This window comes from Cydia amplana, chromosome Z (genome assembly GCF_948474715.1).
Source record: "Cydia amplana chromosome Z, ilCydAmpl1.1, whole genome shotgun sequence".
NCBI lineage: Eukaryota > Metazoa > Arthropoda > Insecta > Lepidoptera > Tortricidae > Cydia > Cydia amplana.
In genome coordinates, this window is record NC_086096.1 from 18478834 (window position 1) to 18505780 (window position 26947).

At 36.2% G+C, this 26947-nt stretch overlaps 1 protein-coding gene and 2 long non-coding RNA genes across 7 annotated transcripts in view; 1 reads left to right on the top strand and 2 right to left on the bottom strand.

Annotated features, from left to right (window-relative positions):
• LOC134660852 (uncharacterized) overlaps positions 1-26421 on the bottom strand; it is a 93200-nt gene extending 66779 nt beyond the window's left edge. The window contains exon 1 of the long non-coding RNA XR_010097907.1: positions 26179-26421. This is a non-coding gene — a long non-coding RNA (uncharacterized LOC134660852). The remainder of the gene's footprint in view (positions 1-26178) is intronic.
• LOC134660854 (uncharacterized) overlaps positions 1-26947 on the bottom strand; it is an 848341-nt gene that overhangs the window by 325785 nt on the left and 495609 nt on the right. The window lies entirely within an intron of this gene.
• Positions 1-26947, top strand: part of LOC134660817 (transcription factor BCFI-like) — a 54047-nt gene that overhangs the window by 9736 nt on the left and 17364 nt on the right. For 2 of the 5 annotated variants that reach the window (XM_063516625.1, XM_063516626.1), the window contains exons 1-2: positions 15768-15984; positions 17433-17802. In XM_063516625.1, the coding sequence (XP_063372695.1) occupies positions 15870-15984; positions 17433-17802 (485 nt within the window). In that variant the 5' untranslated portion in view covers positions 15768-15869. Of the gene's footprint in view, positions 1-15767; positions 15985-17432; positions 17803-26947 lie in introns of those variants that run through there. The other 3 variants (XM_063516628.1, XM_063516627.1, XM_063516629.1) reach the window with 2 other exon arrangements.

Sequence of the window (26947 nt, forward strand, 5' to 3'; positions counted from 1 at the left end):
AGTAAGCATTTAGAACAATATGCCTGCTTTTCGAAAAGAAAGTGTGCATAAAACCTACACCTGTCCCTTAAGCTGTCAAAACATTGAATCTTCAAATTCCAATCGTAGGATTTTTTTTTTATTTTACTTTATTAGGTACACTAAACAGACATCGTACAATATCATGGGTAATACAATTGCACATTATGGCTTAAATCTAGCACGAGATCGGATCTACAATATCATGGGTAATACAATTCCACATTACGGTTTAAATCTAGCACGAGATCGGATCTACAATATCATGGGTAATACAATTGCACATTATGGCTTAAATCTAGCACGAGATCGGATATACAATATCATGGGTAATACAATTGCACATTATGGCTTAAATCTAGCACGAGATCGGATCTACAATATCATGGGTAATACAATTGCACATTATGGCTTAAATCTAGCACGAGATCGGATCTACAATATCATGGGTAATACAATTCCACATTATGGCTTAAATCTAGCACGAGATCCAAAACAAGCGTACACAGCATGTTTTACAATTTAGCGGAAATATTATAAACTAATTAACACTATTATAAAGTTGAGTCCTCGTACACAGCTGCAACATGGCGCATGTTGCTCCTCTCAAGTTGCAAGTGTCCGAAGGCTACGGTGATCGCTTACCATCATGGTAGCTAGCCACCGTCGCGGCATAAAAAATGGAAAGAATGAATACATACACTATACAGGCTGTGGTTGAGGGCGGTGACAATATTCAACGTTTAAGGGTACAATACAAACAATCGGTTCTAAATATAAATTGGTATATTGCCATCTATATTTCGAAGAAGCAATTAAGCAGGCCTTATCTATCATTTTAACCCAAGTCGTTCGTTACTGCCACCATTATACATTTATTCTCATTGTAGATAGTTGTTCCTTCATGTCTGAGTTCGAGATCTTTTAGCGTCTTTCTGGATACCTACAGTCCATCTTACAACGTTAACCACCGAGTCACCGACTTTGACGTGACAATGTGTGGGTTAGAAGTGTAACAATCAAAGTTAAATTTTTCATTGTAAAGTCCGCGCAAAATTAGATTTTAGTCCAACTCTAATACGATTTGCTATATCATCAATGTGACCATATTACCAGTAATAAACTTTTATTCAAATTGGCTCAAAATCATAAGCCTTGTCTACATATACAAGCTATAGTCCAGGTCTCCGTTCATATACTTAACAACATTTTCCATATTTAGGCACTAATCATTTGTAGAAGTTTAATGAACCTTAATCCCAGAGTCACCTTTACACATTTTCTAACTACAAATATTAGAGTCATACATATAAGTACTTTCTAATTTATTAAAACCTTTTTTTTAATATCCAGAGAATTTAGTAAAACGTCTTATCGACAGGTCAATAGTGTTGTATTTAGGTAGGTATATAATTATATTCGTAACCTATACTTTTTTAATTACACTGAAAATAAAACAAAGTTAATTAGTTAATGTGTTTACTTCTCCGACCGAAGAGTCGGTTATAAGTAATAACAATACAATGGCAGTGGCGCAGATGTTTGTGTTAACTTACTAAGTACCTCAGTACTTAATTACGTTTTGTACGCCTCTCAGATATTTATTGAACGTAAGTATGTATCTTAGTCATTGAACAGGATATTCAATCTCGAAAAAAGAAGCTATTATGCCCATTTTTGAAGTGAAAACTTCTTTAGCAGCGCTGGGCACTTTTTGAGGTGGTGAAAAAATGATAAACTCGAGACAGCGTAAGGCGATCACGTGACCGTAAGGGGCGTAAGGCGATCACGTGACCGTAAGCCCCGTAAGGTGGCCACTCATAATTTAAATGGCATTTAAATCAATAAAGAAAAACTCAATGTTATTTGACATTTATGTTGCGGACTCCTTTCCAAGACTCTTTACCTATGTTCAAATAATTTGACGTTGTCATGGCAGTATGTAAATAAACATGTTAATGAAAAAGTGTGATCTTATTTGAGAATAATAATAATATATGTATCGTGTTACCGGGCGTCGGTAACATAGTGAGGTGAGTTTTCACTTCTATCGGCACTCCCGGAGTGCAACCGATGTTGCTTGTTTACTCAGGCAACAACCCAGTGCTTTCTCCAGTTAGAGGTCCTGTTGACACTGCAGTGCTGAAATAGCAGATGCAAAGTCTTGAGTTCAGTGTTGAATTTCAATCAGAACATCATCTGTCTGAAGATTGTGTCATACATATTTTACGGTCGCATAATTATTTATTTTGGGGGTAGTTAATGTTCATGAAAGAGGATAATCTACAAGCCGTGAATCGAAGTACATTTTCCAAAACAGTTCCTAAGTTGAGACGCAATTAGACCCTTAATATGTAACTATTTTTTTGTAAATAGGTATAGATAAAAGTAAAACATAAAATATATGTAACTAACAACACTGGATCCTGTTATCTAAATAAAGAACTGTATTATAATAACAATAATTATTAATAACATAAGAAATTAGCTTATAATGCGAGTTTTCCTACTTAAGACCTATCCTACGCCTACGGCAAAAGTCACTGAGATTAATATATTATAATTATGGTCATTGAGCAATTTACACAGCAATTAGCTTCACGTACGTCCCTCCTTGAAACATACCAAAGTTAAGGACTATCTATACCTACAGCCTAATTTTCTGATTGAAGGGTTTAATCCGTGTCAAAGAGTATAATATTTTAGTATATTCTCTAATTCCCCTACCCAAAGATTGTCACGGAGAGATCGCTATTTGTTCCGTACGTATCTCAAGAGGAAAAAACGGAACCCTTATAAGATCACTCGTGCGTCTGTCTGTCCTTCTGTCACATCCTATTTTCTCCGAAACTACTGGACCACTTAAGATGAAATTTGGTGTGCATATATAAGTTTGAAACCCAAAGACGGACATGTAACGTAAACAAATTAATTTCAAACATGGGGGGTAACTGACAAAATTAAAAAAAAAAGTTTTTAAAACTGTAGGTATCGTGTTACATATCAAATGAAAAAGCTTATTGTGATAATCTCAATTATTTTTTTGAGAGTTTTAGAATAAACAATTTAGAAGTAATTCAAGAAAATAGGCAAAAAATTTCCATTCTCCCCCCCTTTATCTCCGAAAATATTGGGTCTAAAATTATGAAAAAAAATACACAAAATAGTTCTTTACCTATAGATGACAGGTAAACCTATTAGAAATGTGCCGTCAAGCGTGAGTCGGACTTAATTACTTGGTTTTTGATATTGTTAAAAATTGTGTAATGTACCTACGGACGGAACCCCTGGAACGCGAGTCCGATTCGCACATGGCCGGTTTTATTAACTGTAACTTTTAATGAGGTGTGCAATAAACACTACTTAATTAAGCACGAAAATGCAATTTTATTCAAAATATAATCGAAAATAGAAGGCAAAGACGTCGTGGAAATCAAATGCTGAAAAAAGTTAGATATAATAAGGAAAAGTTTTGGCGTTGGGTAGTACAATACATTCAGTTCATAATTTACCTATTATTAATGTACATATGTACCGTACCTATTGCAAAACCATCAAGCTGAACTATATTTTAATCCTTTTTGTTTGTCAATATGCCCTTAGAGATAATTATTATCGGGGATGTCGAGGGGTGTTATTAAGTGCAGCGAGTGTATTTATAAATTTGTATAATTACCTACCTATTTGTTATCTGTGTGTGGCGTCGTAGCGGTCAGACGGATAGATCGAATTTGTTATATTTTTTCAAGGCGACTTGACGTACTTTAACTATTCAAGTGCACTTGTCATCAGTACACTAGTTTTAAGGTCATCAGATCTTTTCTTGATGATGGAGAAATCTGAGCGACTTAAATAAGTGAGACAGACTCGATATGTCCTTCTCCACCAAAACCAAGAGCAATTTTTGCTAGTCGTTTTAAAATGAAAGCGTAACTACGTTTGTATGGAGAACGGAGCTTGCTGTGGAATCTTAACATACGGAAATTAGTCATAATCATTCGCTTGCCCATGTCCCATTCACTTGGGGTCGGCGCAGCATGTCTCTTTCTTCCATACCTCTCTGTCGCCCGTCATCTCATCATTCACTTGCGTTCGTTTCATATCATCTCTCACACAGTCCATCCAGCTTTATTTCGGTTTTCCTTTCCTAGGAATTAGCGTATCGCCGGTCAGTTTCCTAATTCGTCAATTTTGCTGATTCAACAGTTTAATGATTAGACTGTTTCTTAATTCGCCAATTTCCTTTTTTGCCAGTTTCACTAAATTGTCAGAGCCCCTATTAAGCCAGTTTTTTGAGTCGCAAACTTCCTTATTCCTCAATTATCTTAAGTTGTCAGTTTTGCTATTTCGTCATGTTTATGATTTGCTACTTTTTTGGGGTTCCGTAGTAAACTAGGAACCCAGCTGTTTTTAAGGCGATCTTAAGGCGATACAAGACATATTTTTGTACTCGGCTAAAAGTCACGAAATGTAAGTTTAATATTTTTAAATCACATTGCCGTATTCTTTAAAAAAAAAACATAGTCATGTCTTATTGACTGTACCTACAGGAGAATAGCAGATGACATAACTTTGTATGGTGTCGGATAATAGTTTTAAAATAACATTTAATAAGGTGACTAGAAACATCAATGAAGCATCAATAGGTTCATCTTTTGATTCTGCATCAAGCCTTGGTCTCTTGCTACTTGCCACACGACCCTGAAATCACCTTGTATATTTGATACACCGAAACACGACTATAAGACCCTGGCAACTAGTGAAACTGGCGAATATAGAAACCGATTATCTAGGGGAAATTACCATTTGACCAAACTGACGAATAATTAAATTAGCACATAAGGAAACTAGCAAATTTACGAAACTGAAGCCTAGCAAAACTGGCGAAAGAGTAAACTGAAGGTTTAGGAAAATGACCCACTAGCGAAATTGTCAACCTAGTGAAAATGACCAGAAGGTAAACTGTTGAATCAGCAAAATTGACGAATTAGGAAACTGACCGGCGATACGCTAATTCCTTTCCTAGTACCTCCCTCCACATTGATTCGTAATACCTTTCTCGTCACATGACTTTCATCCCTCCGCATCACATGCCCGTAGTACAACGCTAGGCGATTTGCCCTTACTTTTTCTGTTATGGGTGCAACTTTCAGGTTTCCTCTTATATACTCATCCCTTATCCTATCCATTCTCGTCACGTCACGCATCTATCTTAACATTCTCATCTCCGCTACATGCAATCTCTTTTCATCCGTCATCTTTAGGGCCCAACACTTACTGCCGTATTCGAACTTCAAGATATTCACAAGAAACGACACGTACTAGATCCATTCTAGATACGTTATAGTTTAGATTTCAACTAGTTCTCTTTTGCAGCCCAATTCGGGCAACCAATGTCACTTTTACGATAGATCGTGTTAGATATATATTAGTTGTGAATTAGATCTCTAAGTAATATCTTGTGGAAATCGTTCAAGAGTATCTCCAGAATCGCGGAAATGTCAAATTTGGCAGGTTAGATCTTAAACATATCGTTATCGTATCTTGGCGATGTCTAAAAGATATCTAATAGATGTCTATTACAAAATCCGAATCGGGCCCATAGTCAATCAAACATTTATGTATGGCGTCGAATAGACCGGACTCAGTACCGCAATCATGGTAAGGTATTCTCGTATGGCATGGGTTTTGTAAACAATAGTGACAGACTACTTGCTTTGCTGAGTATGAAAGACCATGCGGACGGTGCGCTGCATTTAGAAGCGCGCCACACGCCCGCTCCTTTCCCCGAACCTCATTAGCCTAGCTATACGTCGAAACAATAGGATCACCTAAATCACCTTCGACTAATCCCTTACAGGAACTTTCAACTTGTAATATTGGGAATTGGACCGTGGGAAATAACTAAAATTTAATTACACATGGTGGAGTGGAAGGATAATGTTAACAAGGGGCGAACCAAATTGGCGCTAAATCAGCGATTAGTGGTTATTATGCTACTTTAATATTAAATATTGTCCAATAATACGAATACTTTATTATTATTTTAATATTTTATTTTGTTAATTGATTAATAGATTGCATGAAATGTAAATAGATTTAATTAAGATTGTACAGTCGACGTCAAATATATGTTTACATTTTTCGCCTTATTTCAAAGGCATAAGGTGCAAGAGTGTAAACATATCTTTGACGTCGACTGTACATATTTTGCATGCTATAATACGGCTAAATGTGTGATACCTATACCTACTAATAACTATAATCAGACCTACTGTTAACCACATTTAATGCAAATAAAGAATATACTTTACTTATACTTTTAAGAATATAAACAAATTAATGTACGTTTTTATAAGAAATATATACCTAAGTAAACATACCACACTTTGCGCTCTAAACTTATCTTTAGAGCTTAATTACAGGGCAAGATTTTGTGCTGATCTTTATTTATTATGTTACATTTTACCCTGACTGACATGATATTTTGTAAGCAATATGGTATTTATTTCCTTATGCATTGTTCTTAACCTTTTCCACGCCGTGTCAAACATAAAAGCTGTCACTCAGACGCCACATCATTGAAGTGTCAAAACTGAAGTTGAACTTTATGTATATGCACGTAGGTCGATGTTGCTCTGTGGTCTGTGACCGATTAATCGGACTCTGGCGTTGAACCTACGGTACGGATATATCGGTCATTGGCGTCCAAAAGGTTAATAATTTATGGTATGTAACACTTTCACCGTCTGATGATGAGGTACCTATGGTTTAAGTCCAGTGACAACTCTACCCTCTGCCCTCCCACCGGTGGTCTTGAGACATCGTTTTCTTAGGCAAGCGTCCCGTTTTTTATCATATAGCCCAGTAATTAATTAGTCCATCGCTTTCACCGAATAGCCTACTAAGGTCACTGCGGGCAAGACCGTCTACAGGGCAAGTCCGTCAACACGTTATAACTTTTGAATTTGAAGGCGTATGCCGCTTTGGAGTCTAGTCGATTAATCGGTTTTGCGCGTTAGTTCCCTCACTCTAAAACAGATGGCGCTGTGACAACCAATTTCAGAGCAATCCGACTAAATAAGTCACTTCGTGTTTTGAACTCGAAGTCATAGTTCGACAGCCGTTTGAAAAAAAATTATTAAAAATAGTTTTTGAAAAGATTGTGCATCAGAAAGTACCTACGTAAGTAGCATAAGAACCAGTTATCTTTGTTCTGTGTTTAAAATATCAGAAATTGGCTTAGTTTTGGAATTATACGTTCCACCATTTATCACATTAAAATTTGACTAAGTTGGAAAGTCCGTCTGTTATGTACAAGGCAAGTCCGTCATTTCGTTTTTGCGACTTTAATATTATAACGATTTGATAAGGTATCGACAAATCCTCCTGACATTGCGCATGATGTTAGTTTCCTAAATTTTCATTTCAGTAAATTAAAAGAAACGAATAAAGTACATTTTAAAATTTCTATTGGTCTTTTATTTCGGAAATCCAAAAAATTATTACGTGTAATTATTAGCCATAAAAGGTTTACCACCCCATTTTCGTAGTACTTGCCTTTATATTAGAAAAATGGCGTTTATTTCGAATCAGAACCCTATATTAACAAGTTGAAAGTACACTTTTCATGGTCTTGATTCATTCTTTTTAGGAATTCGACTACGAACATATACGCACCCATAGATTGGCTGATATCATTACTAGACGGACTTCCCTTAAACTACAAGGGAAGTCCGTCTACTCGCCGATTTTTTAAAAATACTAATGTTTTTGCTTAATTTATGATTAAAACGATCTGTCACTATGGCTAAACTATTAATTATTAAATTCTACATCGTATGCAATTACAAACGGTAACGTAGGTGAATAATTAACGCAACTAGATCACTCCAAAGTAGAAAAAAAATAAAGTATGCCGGTCTTGCCCGCAGTGACCTTATGTAGTTTATTTTAAATTCCATCAACTCTCAATAATCCTACTCTCAATAGCTCAATAGTCATGACACGGGCAAGGGCAGCATCTGTTTGGTGTAAGGGGTACATCTCATTAAAGTGTCAAAAGGGCCTCTACGTGTTGGCTTCGGCTCCGCGCACACCTCCCAAATATCAGGAGCACCATTCCATTGTTCCGTGATGGGAATGACATAGGTATACAATAATACATAATAGACGTTGCAGCTTAAAGCTTATTTTAACTCACCGTATCATTGCTGAGAGTTGAGTCATTACTTAGTTTTTACCTGCGATTGCATTCTTTTTGAGTTAAGTAAAAAACAAAAAGGCAAAGTAGCAATGTTAGTTAGGTACTATGTTGAATTTTGATTAGATTTCTCATTAGTGGCAAACTATTGATTTTTCAATGAATAGAATACTTACTTGAGTTCCAAAAATTAGTGTTTCGTAAGTTTTATAATCTGAACCAAGTACATATGTATCACTCAATGGAATATTTAGTACAGAACGTGTTAGTCTAAGCTACTCTAAACTATTAGTGAATAGTGATTAAATTTTAATTGGCTAGGTTTGTCTTTTTAGTTCCGTAGCTTCCGTAGTCAACTAGGAAAGGAACACTTAGAGAGACCCCACACTAGCTTCTCCCGGGCGTCGGCGTCAAGTCCGCAACCACACCCTTCTAACTTTTGAACAGTGGGTCCAAAAATATGAAAAAAATCGTGGAAATAGAGCTTAAGAAAGACATTAAATAAAAATGATAGCGAACATGATCACTTGATCAGTTAAGCCGTTTTTGAGTTATCGCAAAAAGTCTCCCCTTCATAGTAAATAGACGTAAATACAAAACCCTTAAAACGTTATTACGACATTAAATGGGTTTTTAAAGTGGCCTCATGCCAAATAACTTCATATAAATAAAGTAAAATACATATACGATAAGGACAAATTGCTTATTTTACTCATTAAATTGTTATGTAATATTTAAATTAAAACAGTTACATATGTTGATGGCCGTTGGCCTTTGACTATTATTGGCAGATTTAGAACGAAAAAGTAAAAAAAATCATCTGAAGGTAATTTTAAAAACCAATCCTAAATTCATCCATTAATAAAAAATATGTAAATAAGGTCGGTCATGTGGGCACCAAATTGAAGTCACTTTAAATAATAATTATGTTCCATTGAAGCACAAAAGTATATTGTTCGCTAGTTTGTTGACATTTGGTAAACAAATGCAAATGAAACAGTAACAAGCTTAGCATGAAATAAAATAGTTGTTAAAATAGAGATAAAGGGCGGTAGGACCCGGGACCCGGGAACAGCCGGCAGTAAAATCAGTCAACGATGATGACTCGTTAATAGCTATTGGTTTTATGGATATTTATTTATGTGGGATTAGCGCGCGCCGCTCGCCACGGGGCGTCGACTCTCGCGACTCGCTGTCACAACACTTTTTTTCACGCATGCCGTATGCTAATACTTGGAACCAGGATAAACGACAAGCATTATTAAGATTTACAACCTTTTTACCACTAATACGATAAAATTTATTGGTTCCCGGGAGCGAAGCGATTAATCCTTCAGTTTGGAGTGAGTCCTGTGTTTCAGCATCGCGTCTGGTAGAAAACATTTATCGAAACATGCTGTTGACAGCTAGTATTTTAGCCAACTCCTCAAAATTATTGTTTGTGCTAACTATTATTTACCTACTTACGCCGGACCTGCAAGCGAAACTTTAATTAGATGTCAGAGTAGTTTATTCTGCACTAGCTCTCGTATAAGAGGTTAAGGTTCTCATCAAGGTCAAAAGAGTCCCTTTTCAGTGATAGGATTTATTGGAGGAAACGACTGGTGGCGGTAGCGGTACCACTTTTAGCCTGGCAACACCGAGTTTCTTGAAGCCTACGAACACCACTACAAAGATCAGAAGTCAAACTGCGGTCTAATAATTATGCACACGACATTTTTCTAGAGACCCTGGTCTAACGGATACACTTACAATATATTTTCCTGCCAATTAGCAGTATAGATTAAGCCTGTCCTGTGCTGTGGGTAGCCTGCGATAGTAATGTTAGGTGGCATAATATGTAGTAAGTGTAGGTCGGGAGATGGTATGCGATAAGGCGGGTGCGCGCACGTGGTCGATACCGGCTTATCAACGACGCCCGCGCCGCCGCCGCGCCGCCGATAGCGCTGCTGCTGATCAGCTGATCCGTTCAACATCGCGCACGCTAGACATACAGTCTGCTAATTAATATCTACGCGACCGATTGTACTTCCTTGCCATCCGAAGACGATAACATCCTCAATAGTATAGTATAAGCTTGATATGAAGCCACGACATACGGCCCGATTCTAACTTTAAGATACGTCACTTAATAGATCTAGAAACGATATGGATTAGATATGTCCATGGTATAATAATATACTCCGCCTGGTACTCTCTTCCGAGATTCGCGAATGACCTAACTGGCACTTGCCTACGTCATCATGCTGTTTACAGGTTCTCAAACTTTAAAATGTGGGAGAATTTTAACCAACAGTGAAAATTATTTTAACGGCATTAATTTTAAGTTATTCATGTAGAAACATAGTAAAATAAAACCCATCTATACTGCACTTTTCACTCCTACTCTTAGTACTCTTACAGTTCCGAATAGAGCAGCCAACCATTTTCGTAACAAAACATTAATTACGAAGCTTACGACGTGAAAAGTTTGGAAAACACTGCGACTGCTGACACTGAGCGAGAAGGAAATAACAATTAACACGCGTTCGACAAGGACGGTCGGTCAGGGACAAAATGGCGGATTGTCAAATGTGACAGCGCTATCCTGTGTTGCCAGTAGTGTAAACAGAATTACCCGAACGTCTGAAATTTCTGTCGTGAATCGGAAGATATTGCTAACGAATAATTAAAAATGACGTGTTATTGTAAAATTTAAGATAAAATACATATAAATGAAAATTATTAAATTATAAAGAAATAGAGACAAACCAAAGAAATTCTGCAGCGCTAGATTCAAAGTAGTTTTTAAAAATCAGTATGCGACAACACCACAGAAAATGGATTAAATAGTCTTGATACTTGTGAAATTTCTACCATATTTACCGTCTATGAAAAAATTAAGCTGTATGCACAGCTTAATTTTTATGGTAAAATAAATTTCATTCCAACAATAGATGTCACTATTAATATGTAGACATATACTAATATTGATAAATAATATTGGGAGAATGTGACATTTGGCTTCATCAAAATTAATAAGCTTTTGTAATATCCGCGACGGCGGTAAATAGGTACAGAGGGCCTACCGCGAACACCGAAGTTCTCAATATGCGAGCATCTTTCTCTTTTACTCCCATTAAGGCGTAATTAGATTGACAGAGAAATTGCCCGCAATTTGCGAACTAAAGTTTTCGGAAAAACGAAATAAACCATTAAAACAATAAACATATATTAAAAATTAATTTTAGCTTTAACTAGTAGGTACCCATGCCGTGAGCATAAGCATGGAGGTTGTGGGTTCGAGCTCAAAACCCGGCTAGTACCAATGAGTTTCTCGAAATGTTAGAGGAAGTTCATAAGTATGCCTATACCTATTAGGTGTGTTCAATTTGCTGTGAAACCTTTGTCTAAACCAATATTATATTATCTATCTTAATACTTCACCATATGTACCTACATATGGTGAAGTATTAAGATGTTTCATTCCACTTACCCGTCATCAACTCCAAATTTTGTAAACATTGTCGTTTTTTAGCTTGAATCGCCTCGTGCTGACTTTTTACAGGTGTAAAATTATTCGTCATGCGGAAAAGTAACTCCCGCACGCCGGTTTTGTAAGGTTTCACCATGTTTATTCCGTTCATCACAAAACACAATGAATATTTAAACGATTTTGACAAACACATACCATAGTGCATGACGTTTACTGACTGCTTAAAAACATTGCCATATGTAGTTTTTTAATTCGATGTCAAATTATTGCGCTGCAGACTTTCTTTGGTTTGTCTCTAGGGTTTGCTCCCGGGAAATACCGGTACCGAAAGTACCGGGAATTCCCGGGATTTAGAGCCAAGCAAAGAACCGGGATTTCAAAATTAAAATCCCGGTACTCCCGGGATTTTCGGGACTAAAATTTCCGGTACAATATTTGACTGCTTCCTGTTACGTACTTAGCATGAAATATCATGTTTTATAAGGAAAATAAATATATTTTATCAATCTAAGGCTGATGGTAATACTTTTACGGCTGACCACTACATTAAAATAAATTAAAAAAAAAATGTCAATGGGTTTGACAAAGCCGACAATATAAAATTGCGTAATTTGATACTTTAAGGGCATAAATGTTTGTACGATAAATAATTTTATACGAACAATTAGTTATTTCATATTTGTATACTAACTAGAAGCAAAAATAGAGACAATTTTGTAATTAATAAAATACTACTTTTAATTCAAATTCAAACACGGTATAAGAAACTCACATATGATAATGATATTGTAAATGAATTAATAATACTGGCTGAATAATTTCTTGATTTGTCGTATTGATAGTTCTGTTATTATATGTTCGTAAGGTCCACAGCCCATTTTGAACGCATGCGAAAATTATCAATCAAATAAACGCTTTATCTATCTATCTATCTATCTATCAATTTTTTTATCCTTTTTCACAAAACGTCTTACATATTTAAAAAAAAAATGATGATATTACTGAGCCACAAATCAGTTTTTGCCATTCAACAAAGATAGTAAAAATATCATGTAGTTTAGGAAAAAAAAAAAAACAAATTATATTAATTAAATTATTATTTTTTAATTAAAATTCATTTATTTCAAGTAACGGTGACTTAATGATTGTGTGACTTAAAGACACATATTATGGTACAAAAGAAGTGTGTACCTTCACTGTGCTACTTTTTTATTGTTTTAAGAAAGATTCGTGGTCATTTTACGCTTTTTTTTACTGAAAATTGATGTGAAAACTAATTTTTGAAGGCAGTCCCGAAAGTACCGAAAATACCGGGAAATCCCGGTTCCATTTTTGCCCGGTACCGAAAATCCCGGTTCTTTTAAACAGTACCGGTTCTGCAATCCCTATTTGTCTCTAAATTAACTTATTAACCATAGATATAATGTACATTGTAACATGTTATGTTGAAATAAAGTGGCAATGTTATTGTGACGTAGGCAAGTGACACTCTGGGAAGAGAAGACCATGTTTTATTAGACCATGGATATGTCAGTGTCAACTGTGACGTTTCTTCAAACAAAAACGTCAAATAGACATCTAATTTGTACATAGGTAGGTAGGTACATATATCCAATTTGTGCCTAATCCCTATAACAGTTTCACATTTGTTTAAAGTATACCTAAAGTGTCATTCAATAGAACTTGCTAACTATGTAAACAAACCGCCGTACTAAAATTGACACTGTATGTCAAATTACTAGTAATTTTTGTTTACATAGTTAACAATAGTTATTTGTACAACAAGAGATCAAAGTTTGATATTTCTTCGAGTGCTTATTTTGAGTCCCGTGCAAGCGAAAGATTCTATAATAGATTCACGAGCGTAGCGAGTGAATCTAATTTAGAATCTTGAGCGTAGTAAGGGACTCAAAAGCGCACGAGATGTAAATAACTTTGATCTCGTGTAGTACACAACATTTTTCACCTCAGCAGTGAGAACATATTAGAGAACCCGACAAATGTATTCCTTCTTCATTACTTACCTCTATTCACTCATGTTTTCTTAAGATATACCAACAATTTAATTTTCACCTCAGCAGCTCGAACAAGGGTACTTTGCTACTTAAAAACAGTGAGCAAAATCGCATTTTGCTCATTTTGTCCCACTCAGTGAGCAAAATGCGATTTTGCTCACTGTTTTTAAGTAGCAAAGTACCCTTGTTCGAGCTGCTGAGGTGAAAATTCTATTGAATTACACTTTAGGTACCTGTATACAGGGATAGAAAGATTTGGATCTGAAGACGGCTGTGGAATACCCATCCTTGAAGATTAGATTTCTCTTCTTTCTCTTCTTTCCACCGTGTTGTATTATTTGTATTATTTAATGTAATAAATATATATTATATATATACAGGGTGCCCAGTAATTAATATGTAACTTTCTAACCACCGACAGGGCACCTTAATAGGCTGGTCCAGCTGTATGAATATAAATAGATATGTACCCTTTACTCTGTACGTCCCGCTCTGGGCATGCCATCATGCATAAAATTAAAACTCAAGCTAAATTAAAATTCATAAGTATGTAAATCTAAAAAACCATTGAGAAGCATTATACATATCATAAAAATATATTGTCAACGTAAACACATGGAACCCTCCATGTCTGTTGTCTGCATTAGGTATTAACCCGGTATACCTAGTAGATGAACCCGCACTAATCTACCCTCTACCGGTAGATCTATCTAGCCTAAATATATACCCTAATCGTTTTAATTAACAAAAACACATTTAAAAATATACCTTTGTTTACACCGTAATCCGTACTATGTACGGTAAACCGGGGCGACTTTGAAATGCAGGGGCGACTTCGATATTTCAGTTTTTCAGCCGTAACATATTTTTATTCGGAATTTTTAGTAGTATAGGTAAACAAGTATGTATAATTATCTAACTTGTTACACGAACACTTCGGGAAAATAATGAATAATGCTAATTTAGTGGTATTTTTAAAACTATCAGCACCTAACTAGCAGAACCTAAGGCTTTTAAAATAAATATACTTACCTGACGCGGCAAATGATGAATTGATGATCCCTATGACAGTTTCTCAAAGTTGCTTTTGGATAGACTTAATATAAAAAAAAAAATATTTTAAGACATAGGTTTTTACCGTATCTTTATTACAAAATTGATACATTTCAAAATAAAAAAATGTGTTAAAATTCGAAAAATGTCTACAACGACTCCATTCAAAAACTACGGAACCCTAATGAACTGTTACAGGGATCATCATTCGCCGCGTCAGGTAGGTATAGTTCATGACGGTTAGAACATTACATAGGTAATACCGAAAGTTTCTTGGGAATGCCAGTGATTATGCAATAAATACAACGTGGCATTTAGTTAATAAAAATATAATTATTTTTGAGATAGGTAGGTTTCATCCGGTTGTCAGTTGTTTTTTTAGGATTAATGATAATTTCAAGTTGGGCACTCACAATTTTGACTCGAGAAACAGTTTCGTGCAACGACTTAATATTACAAATTTAATCGGTGTTGTACTTCTTTTATGGATGATTATAGAGAAAGACAACAGCCTTCGACATGGTTTCAACAGTGAGGCAGTTAGGTACCTAATAAAAATGGCTGACAAAATATTTAGGTGGGAAATTAGGATCCTCTGCCATTGAAACTTTATAGGAAACCGAAATCTATCTGTCTTAACCTATCAGCCTAAATCTATCCCCATAAGATCGTGAAAAGCAACTTTTGTGGCTTTCCATCAGATAAGGGTCCTTATGTTTCATGTGCAATAAGGACCTTTCTATCAGAACTTCTGTTGGAGTTTCAGATAAATGTAGGTTATTGCACTTAAAGCATAAGGACCCTTCTGTGTGGAAAGCCACAAATGTAGTTGCCTAATAGCATTAATATGCTTGACTAAATGCGATTACGGGGAGCTGTGGACCCTCCCAAAAAAAAAGGAATACCATAGGGCCAAAAAAGTTCAGGGAGTGAATGGCCAATGAGCCTCGCCGTGGCGGGGATGCGATGCGGCTCTCGCCCGCGGTGGCGTATCGGCGGCGGCGCCCGCGCTCCGTCGCCTCAGTCTACAGTGTGCAGCACTACTGAGCACACGTCGGTTAACTTCCTTTTCCACTTGTAACTGAATACGTAAACACAGCCCGCCATGCTGCACGAAGCGTGGCCCGGGACGGCGGTCGGCATCACTAGCCCTTGGCTCAAAACAGAAATCCTCGAACTGGACGCTCTCATTGCTGAAGTAAACAACAACTGCCTTAAAGGTAATATGCAGCTTCCTTTTCTTAGTTTATAGGTTAATAATACAAATAAATTGTCATTTGGAAAAGCTTTACAAAACAAAACACATAATATTTCGGTAGGTAGGTACTATAAAACTAACTCCAAGGTAACCGCTCCTTAACGTTATGAATGATGTGTTTAAAAAGTACCCTCGTAACTTATGTCACATAAACATTTGAGACGAAAGTAACTGTTAGCACAAATTAAGTGTGCTAAGTAATTAGGTACCCAGTTACCTACTCGTAGCTAGGTACTAACTTTTTCCTAAATGAGCACCCGTAATTAAACTGTTTATTGACCTTATCGCTATTAAGTAGACCATTAACGGGTTTAAACTTTGTTGATGGAAATTTGTCGATTATTGATATTTTAACTTTTAATGCTTCATATCTACCCAACACAATTAGGTCTAACATAATTATTATTACTTTAATTTCCAATCTTTATTAAATAAAGCTTTAACAAAACTTGTTTTATGCCCAATATACAGAGTGTTTCCTGCAACAGGAGCAATAAATTAAACTGTAGGCTGTACTACTCAAACTGACCAACATTTATTCAGCAACTTTTGAAAATAACTCATGTTTTGATTTTTATTACACTTTAAAGTTTATTCTAAGATGCAATGTATTGCATATTTTGTTATGTTTAAAGCGTGACAAGCAACGTCAAACACACTGATGTCAGCGTACATTGAAGGCAATATTTATTTTGTATGAAAAAGGGGAAGTCTAAAGGATTCATAATTTTTAAAAGTTGCTGAACAAATGTTGGTCAGATTGGGCAATCGAACTGCCCTGGGATATAAAAACAAAGTATGTACCTGTCAATTCTTACTAGAAAAAGATGCCGAGATCAGGGACACTTAGGCAAGGACAGATGAGTTCTTCTCTTGTTCTTACTTAAACGGTACCTCAACTGGGATCTCGTCCTGAGATAGGACTCCTGTCTCAGGCAAATATACCTACGTAGGGATCATAATTGTGTTTGATTAATCACACTAAAGAAGAAATTCTAAATAAGGGCATAATAAATAGGTCTTCTGTAGATAGGTACTTAATATTATATACGAGTATTCCCATACATTAATACATTGAGCTAAGTACTAAAGTTGACTGAACTATAAATTCACTTTTCTTATGGTTAAATTGTGGCCTCTTACGAAAAACTAAAGGAACCTAATATGTACTACTGAGTAAGTAGTAACTGAATGTGAATATCCTAGGGCAACTGTGCGCTAGGAACTAAAGTCATGAATATCCTGATGAATACTGGTGGGCAAAATGTGTCTGTCTAACGTAGAATTACAACACAAGTAACGAGGACGCATACGCCAATCGTTGTCTCGGATAAGACAACTGTGTGCGATGTTAAGTCCAGTCCAGTGTAACGATTATAGCATTAACCAAACATGTATGCGTGTGCGCAGAAGGCGAGGCGGATTGCGGCGCGGAGGGCGCGGGCGGCGGCGAGGCAGAGAGCCCGCCCCCCCTGCCGGCGTTCGGCTACGCCCACCAGGGCGGGCTGTCGCCGTCCCACTCGCGCAGCTACCAGGAGCTGCGGCCGGCGGCACACGCGCGCGACATGCAGACCTACCCGCACCTCGAGGAGACGCTGTTCAAGCCGGCGGGCACGCCGGCTTCCACCGACGGCGGCAGCGTGCTCATCTTCCGCCGCAGCCCCGAGATGAGCCCGTCGCCGGAGCGGCGCGACGACTACCGTTCCGTGCACCCTTATGAGGCCTACACGCCGGGCCCGCCGCCCGCCTACGCCCACGATCACCATCATCACGTCGACGGGTAAGTCTGATTCCCTTCCTATGCTTGTATTATTCATAATAATTTATTTTTATTTTTACGTGATAAGAGCGGCTGTTGTATATTATCTTCTTAAAGCCAGTCAGACATTTTATAATCGATAACTGTTCATTATTATTTAGCTACATAATAATAAATATTCAGAGTTATCGTTCAAAGAAGACGCTGTCTACCTAATGAGGCAATACGTATTAATGATAGTTCGGGCCGAGTCGGTTGGGCCATCCAATCTGTGTAGCACTGCTTATAGCCGTTATAAACCCATGTCCTTAATAATAGGTAGAGTCGGATGTATATAAAAACTCATTTATTATATAATAAGTGGTATAAAACTAAAACTAACTACAATTAAAATCACTAACTAAAAATTAAAAATGCCTATCAAAATGTTGAGCCCTTGGTAGGGTGCCCATCACGCAGGCAGAGTCGGATAATATATATATTACATTTATGTACGCGTACATGACTTTAAAGGACTTCTTAGATCAAGATTTGGGCTTAGATCCCGCTGGCCTTTATTTTCTTACAAGAAAACGAAAGTGTTTCGAAACTTTCAGGCTCTATGGACTCATGATGCGCATACGCAATGGATGGCATTGGCTCAGTACATCCGCTTAAATAAGTATGTAGTACAGTCTTATATAGGTACCTACATTAAAGTTAGCTAAACAATTTACCCATAGGTACAGAAGATGGAAACTATAATCATACTTGCTTAGGACCGACGAGATAAAAGAATGACACGTGTTTATGTAGCTTCATTAGAAAATTCCCTTTTGATATTTAATTTAGCATTGTAATAATAAATACTTAGGTAGGTAATAATCAAAGTAGTAGTCATCTATAAATAACCGCCGTACCGTATTATAATGTTTTATGATTCATTGTTTTAAGATCGTGCACTACCAGGAAAATAAAGCATTATTAGCTTCGTCTGACCTATTTATTTCTTCAGTCTTTCCGCAGAGGCATTAAAATAATTTAAAGTTCACGACGCGCTCATACACCAATTACGACCAAACCACAATAATACCTAGGTACTAATCTTATTATGTAGATGTTAAAGTAAGTTTTATAATAGATATGTAATGTACCATGATTAATAGATTACTACAACTATATGTATAATTGTCTAACTGATTTACGTAGGTTTCATTCGTACTCTAAGGAGTAACTTCCCAAAATACCTACCAGCTTAGCTATCAATGCAGCCGATACGCTAAATATAGGAAATATTTAATCTAATTTAAACTGTTGTGAGACATACTAACATTTGAATAAACATACAATTGAACATGTCGCGCGAGTGACTAAAAACAAGCGAGTCTAATCCGTAAAATTATTCAAATTCAAAACTCAAACCATAAAATAATACAAAAATTAAAATGTTTTTGCAAATTTCTAGCGTATCTGCTAGTATTTTGGGAACAAGTGCTTAGTTGGACTCCATTATCAATGGTATACTCGTAGCAGGGCATGCGTATTTAATGCATTTAACTTGCTGAGAGCGACTTCCTGAACCTTCTCAATCGAATCACTCTTAGAAAACCTTTTCACTCTATCCGTCCATCTGACAAATGGCCAATGTGGTCCAACGGTCATCCCATCTCATAATTTCCGCACGTGAACGGCCCGTTTTAACTCCAGTAAAGACAAAGAGTGACTTTGGCTGCGCTGACGTTTATAATTTAATATTAATTGAATTCGTTGCCTACGTCTCTAGCTGCAAGTTTTGTACATAATGCTCATCGGTCACCGCGCCCAAGCGAGCATTCGGCTAAAGTAACTGTGACCTAGATCCATCCAACAATGCGTACCTATACAGTGATAAGGCTTATGCTGGTTCAGCTCAGACAACGCTCGGCTGTGGCTGGCCCACTATGGGAACAACAGCCTAGGCTGGCTCTAATGGCGTGGGCGCCGCGACGATTGTCGACCTCCAGCTAACGACTCAGCACATTAGTAACAACTCATTTACACCTTTAAATAATAACATGATTTGGTTTTCTCAATCAGTCTCAAAATCTTCCACTTTCGTTCGAAATCTAGAATTGTACCATTTTACTCACGCGATGAAAATGATAATCCTCTTAACTTCACGAAACGAAAATAAAATAAATAATTATTTCTCGGATGGATGGATTAATACCTTCATATTATTTATCATAAAAAAACAACTACGTAATTAGAAGTACCTACTCTCGATCCTTATCTTCAAAACAACAATTAGATTAGGAACGCAAAATTAACTACAGTTTAGCACAAAGTTACTAAATTAAACAATGCAAGCCATATAGTAAAACAAAGCATTTTTACCGATTCTTGATTTAAGAATCGGTAAAAATTACTTGTTGTGACTCGTAGTTAATTAAGTGCCACGACACAACATGTTCCCTCCCTGTTTTATCAGACTACTAGCAGGTTGGTTTTCAACAGTTAGTAACTATATGTAAAATACATCCAGACCATGTAGCTGCGAACAGACGGCATGGTAAGACGTGCGAGTTCGAACTCCGGCTGGTACACCTGCCCCCTGTACCAGGAACCCGAATCAAAAACGGGCTCTAGTTTTCTTGAAGCTTATGTAGGAAATATGATTTGATATTTACCAATTGGTTTTCAGTGAAGAGGGGCATCATGAGGAAACGGATCAAAACCTCTTTAGTAGTAACTAGTGCCTTAGCGCAGTTTTGGGATTAGATTGTCAAAGTGGAGCCCGTGCTCCTTTAAAATGCAACAGGGAGAAAGATATGATGAGGAGGAGACACAGGTAAAGTTATGATCGATAAGAGGTTGAAATAACATCTCAGGTTGATCCGTCATCTTCGTCTCGGTCTGTCATGTCGTCGCCGCCCTTCGTGCTATATCCACCGTGAGACAGTACCATAGTTTTGATACGCAGCCAGCACCAGGTAGTAGTAAATTGATTCAGACCCTGAACTGACAATACTTCACATACTTGATTGGTTGTTTGTGCTTCCATAAGATGTATCCAAATTATGAAAGTGATTGTGAGCTCGGTGGGCAGCGTGCGCCGCGCGGTCACGTGCGGCGTGTCGCTACGTGCCCGCCCCGGCGCTTGGCATGTTGTGACACATTGTGCGGACATGGTTGCAACACGACACAACGAAAACATTCCAACATTGTATCTATACACGGACACGTGACTTTGACATCTGCCCAAAATATTGACGATCATACGGAATCATTTGGTGTTAAACAACACCCTCACATTAGCACTGGCGGTACACGGCGAAAATCAGTAAAATGCTGCAAATGGTGTTAAAGGTATGAAAATCGGTACGATAGATCTTTAGGACATTTGAATCGTTTTGACCCGAAGCACCAACAAATAAAAAAAACGAGAGGAGTTATGACGTCATCTTTTTTTTGTATGGAATTTAAAAAAAAAATGTTCAGTGACCTATGGTGTGTGGTATTAAACGAAACTAAAAATATATCACATCATTACATTTCAGTATTTTTTTTTTATTATAATAAAAATAATTTTCAAAACATACCAACTTTTGGCTTCTCTAGATACAATACCATTCAATATTTTTTTGTAAAATATACCTCAATTTATAGCTAATATCCTCATATCTAACCCCAATAAAGCAATTTTGAAAATATTTACATTTAGGAATTTTTTTCAATTTTTTAATTTTTCAAAGTATAATCTATGATTCTCTCAATTAAATATTTAATATTAAAGCATAAAATTAATATATAACGGATTTTTCAGAAAGTTGCTTTTATCTTGGAATCTATAAGTCGTAGTAAAAATAGTCTATGTAATAATTAATTGAAAAAACTCACCTTTAACGCCCCCGCTTTCTCCGAGTTCTCCACCCCCCACTCATCATAACTTTTTTTTACTTATAGCTTAGATATTACCAAAGGAACATGTAAACCAAGTTTCAATACTCTTATTTTACCCGAATGACATTATACTCGTATTGAGTAATTCGGCAGGGGTATTATTACACTTTGTAAAATTTAAAAAAATACTAAATGTAAATATTTTTAAAATTGCTTTATTAAGCTTAGATATGAGGGATTAGCTATAATTTGAGGTATATTTTACAATATTGAATGGTATTGTATCTGGAGAAACCCAAACTTGGTATGTTTTGAAAATTATTTTTATTATAATTTAAAAAAATGACTGAAATGTAATGATATGACATATTTTTAGAATCGGCTAAGAAAGCCCTTTCGTTGAATACCTACTACACACGATAGGTTTCTAAACATTCTTTTTTTGTTCCATACAAAAAAAGATGACGTCAAAACTCCCCTCGTTTTTTTATTTGTTAGTGCTTCGGGTCAAATTGTTTCAGATGTCCTAAAGATCAATCGTACCGATTTTCATACCTTTAACACCATTTGCAGCGTTTTTTCGTGAACCGCTAGGACTACATTTATTTTCTTAGTAAGTATAACCACACAAACTACATACATACATATTACATACCCACTTAATTACCGGTATATTTTTATTTATTTATATTGGTACTGGTTTTTGATATTTTACCAATACTTGTGATTGTGATTGTGATTGTGATTGAACAAATTGACTGCGCATCTATGTCATTCAGCGATGAAATTTGATGTAGGTATCTGGTAAGGTATGTATTAATGAATAGTAATATACAGGGTGCTTCCTGTAACAGGAGCAATAAATTAAACTGTAGGCTGTGTACTCCTCAAACTGATCAACATTTTTTCAGCAATTTTTGAAAATAACTCATGTTTTGATTTTTATTACACTTTTAAGTTTAAAGCGTGACAAGCAACGTCAAACACACTGATGTCAGCGTACATTGAAGGCAATATTTATTTCGTATGAAAATGACGAAGTCATAGAGTCATAATCTTTAAAAGTTGCTGAACAAATGTTGGTCAGTTTGAGGAGTACAGCCTTTACTTTAATTTATTGCTCCTGTTACAGAAAGCACCCTGTATAATACTTAATTAATTCACGCAAACAACAAAAGGTATACCTATATTTGTGAGTTCCAGTAATTAAAGGACAGACGGTTTAATGTAGTACTCTCCCCTAATGTGTATTTTATTACCTATACTGATATCAATAATTGGAAATAGCAAAGCGAAACAATTATAGGTATCGAAATCGTATTCAGTGTATTCACACACTCAAAATACTTTTTTAAATCCTTAGTTATTTTTAAGATTGTGAGGAATGATGTTACATGCTAAAAAATCGGACTCTTAGATACAGTATGGTGTCGCCCCATACTTTTTAGGGTTCCATAGTCTACTAGAAACCCTTATAGTTGCGCCATGGCTGTCTGCCTGTCTGTCTGTTCATCCACATAATCGTCCTCAGTGATCAAGATCATTGATACATATAAATAAAGGCCAGCCCAGACGGGACAATCAAATTATCATTTTTATCATAAATTAAATTGCCAATTTGATTCTCAATCTTACCTAGCATCCACATGCGTAAAATTTAAGAGTGGTATCGGCAAGGCAATGTCCTTGTATTTCATTTTTGCGTTCGCACCACATAATTAAATTAACAATTCAACCAGATTGTGCGAATTTTATTCCCAAATCAATCAGTTTGTGTGCGAAAAAATTATGCTGATAAAGTGGTAACATAAAAACCAGATTTTTTTATAAGGTTGCTCCTCTACACGTATGAAAATGGGGATGATTTTTTGTTTCTTTTCAACTCTGGACGAGTGGAGGTGTCGTTGAATTGGTCTTTCAAAAAGAATAGGGGTCTAATAGTCTGTCTTTAAAAGCGATTTTTGATAAAGTGTATATTTTTAGAAATAACTGGACTAAGCACATACTTACTTACTTAGGTATTAAAAAATGTGTTAAAAAAACCTGAAAGGAAAGCTTGTGACAGTAGGATAGCTGACTTTGAGGACAGTAAAAAAAAAAGTGGTCGGCCAAATCCTGTGTTGGCAGGTTCCTGTGTCCGACCAGATTTATGGTACCAAGTGACAGCTACAATTATAAATATTTTTCGACGAGGTAAATTGTAGCTGTCACTTGGTACCATAAATCTGGTCGGAAACAGGAACCTGCCAACACAGGATTTGGCCGTCCACTTTTTTTTTTTACTGTCCTCAATGTCAGCTATCCTAACATACAAGTTAAATTCTATTTTTGGATGAGGTTTTTTTTATGTATACGACGACGACTTTTTTGCCATTTGTACAAAACTTGCCAAGTTACGCCTAGGCCGAACAAGAGCAATGGAAGTAGGGAATGCAAATCGGTTATTTTTGGTTATTTTTTGTATGGAAATAATCGGTTATTAACCGAAACCGCGGTTATTTCCATACAAAAAATAACCGATTTGCATTCCCTAAATGGAAGCTACTAAATGTCAACTACCTCCACAGGGTAGGTATTTTCTATTTTTTTATCAGGTATGTTTCATGCAGCCGGCCAGCGGACTATAAACTGACTCTAATACGGGCAGTTAAGAAATATAGGTGACAAATATAAAAAATATATTTGTCAAAACTAATTACCTATATGTTTCTTCAACTAACTTAGTAAGCTACCAATGTTGTTACAATGCAATTTTTGTCATGAATTTTGTCAATAAGTGTGTTAATAAAATGTTTTTCGTAATTATTAATAAAGAATTCTCGGACTATTCAAATGGTAATACCGAATATAAGTTAGCCAAATTTAATAAGGAATATACTGAAATATATACTAAAATTTTTATATGTCGACATTGTCAATTGATTCACGTCCTTATATAGTAATTAAGTAGGTATAGTAATTTGGCTTCGTATCGGAATGGCCGCGTGCGCGGTCACATCTACCGGCCGGCTAGACTGCGGTCTGTTTAATAGCTTACTTCATTTACGGATAACCATTTAATGTATAATAATTCGTTTAAGTAAAGAGTTGAAGAAGTCGTCTTAGTTTAAAAGAAATTTGTTGCCCAATTTATCTATCATTAGTGTGTCACTTCAACGTTTCCGTTAAGTAAGTGAAAAACCGGAACATACTCGATAGGGAGTTCCGTACCGCCACGTACAAAAAGAGAAAATCAGAAAATGTAGTTAACAAACTAGATATATTTTACGGCACAGAAGAGCAGTTTTTGAGTCTAATAATAATAAATAAAGTATTTGTTTTATTTATAGTTATGTACCTACATATATACTTACTTGATTTGTTTTCACATTTTTGTAAAAAGTCGGTTTAGACAATATCGCAGATTTTCTAGAAACCTTCAAGTATGATTTTCAGACCTATCAAATGTTGTGCCAAAACTGTCTACAGAAAAAATAAACTTAATAAATGCCCGTCAGTCACATAACGTACTTTACTTACCAATAGAGAATAAGTATAGAGATAGAGTACGAGTATTACTGAATCGCGATTAGAAAGGGATTGAGATAGCTGTCAATCCATATTGATTTTGACGTAAGTGTATGGAAATCTGTTATTTCTAATCCCTTTCTGATCGCGGCATGATAATACCTATAAACAATAATTTCATTACTAATAGGTACAGGAAGAAAATGGCAATGGGAAGAAAAGGGCACGGCAATACTAAAAGGGTATTTTTCTGATTTTTTTTTTGGTGGAGCCCCAACAAGACACGTTGCATATTATTTTGGTGGTAGTATGGAACGGATGCCAATTGTCCTCTACCGTTATCAGCACATTGTGTGGTGTTCAATTAGAGGTTGTGTGTGTCAGTCATACACTACACATGTGTGGGTGTGTGCGGGTCGAAGCAAGAGCAGCAGTCGACTCGACTGCGTGTGTAGGTATTATGTACTTACTGCGCTTTGTGTTCGATACGTACTTACCTATTATTGCAATATTATATTTTTTATTGTGGACTCAGACCTCCGACTGTAAGTAGGTATGCACATAACTATAGGTATGCTCGCGTGCTCTCCGCCTTTGACTAAAAATAATAACAAATAACACTGTTTAGATAAATTAGCTACATATTTTTATAATGTCAGTTTATTGTTAGTGTTCTCATAACCCTCGTAGTTTAAAAAAAGCGGCCTAATGCGAGTCGGACTCGCCCATGAAGGGTTCCGTATTTAGGGGATTTATGACGTATTAAAAAAAACTACTTACTAGATCTCGTTCAAACCAATTTTCGGTGGAAGTTTGCATGGTAATGTACATCATATATTTTTTTACTTTTATCATTCTCTTATTTTAGAGGTTACAGGGGGGGGGACACACATTTTACCACTTTGGAAGTGTCTCTCGCGCAAACTATTCAGTTTAGAAAAAAAATATATTAAAAACCTCAATATCATTTTTGAAGACCTGCCAATAGGTATATCCCACACGTATGGGTTTGATGAAAAAATAAATTACTTATGAGTTTCAGTTCTAAGTATGGGGAACCCCCAAAATTTATTGTTTTTTTTTTTCTATTTTTGTGTGAAAATCTTAATGCGGTTCACAGAATACATCTTACCAAGTTTCAACAGTATAGTTCTTATAGTTTCGGAAAAAAGTGGCTGTGACATACGGACGGACAGACAGACGGACAGACAGACAGACAGACATGACGAATCCATAAGGGTTCCGTTTTTTGCCATTTGGCTACGGAACCCTAAAAACAGAACAACTAAAGCAGCAAAATCATTGGAGTCAAAATTAATTATCATTAAGGTCACTGCGGGCAAGACCGGCATACTTTATTTTTTTTCTACTTTGGAGTGATCTAGTTGCGTTAATTATTCACCTACGTTACCGTTTGTAATTGCATACGATGTAGAATTTAATAATTAATAGTTTAGCCATAGTGACAGATCGTTTTAATCATAAATTAAGCAAAAACATTAGTTTTTTTTTTTAAATCGGCGAGTAGACGGACTTCCCTTGTAGTTTAAGGGAAGTCCGTCTAGTAATGATATCAGCCAATCTATGGGTGCGTATATGTTCGTAGTCGAATTCCTAAAAAGAATGAATCAAGACAATGAAAAGTGTACTTTCAACTTGTTAATATAGGGTTCTGATTCGAAATAAACGCCATTTTTCTAATATAAAGGCAAGTCCGTCATATACTACGAAAATGGGGTGGTAAACCTTTTATGGCTAATAATTACACGTAATAATTTTTTGGATTTCCGAAATAAAA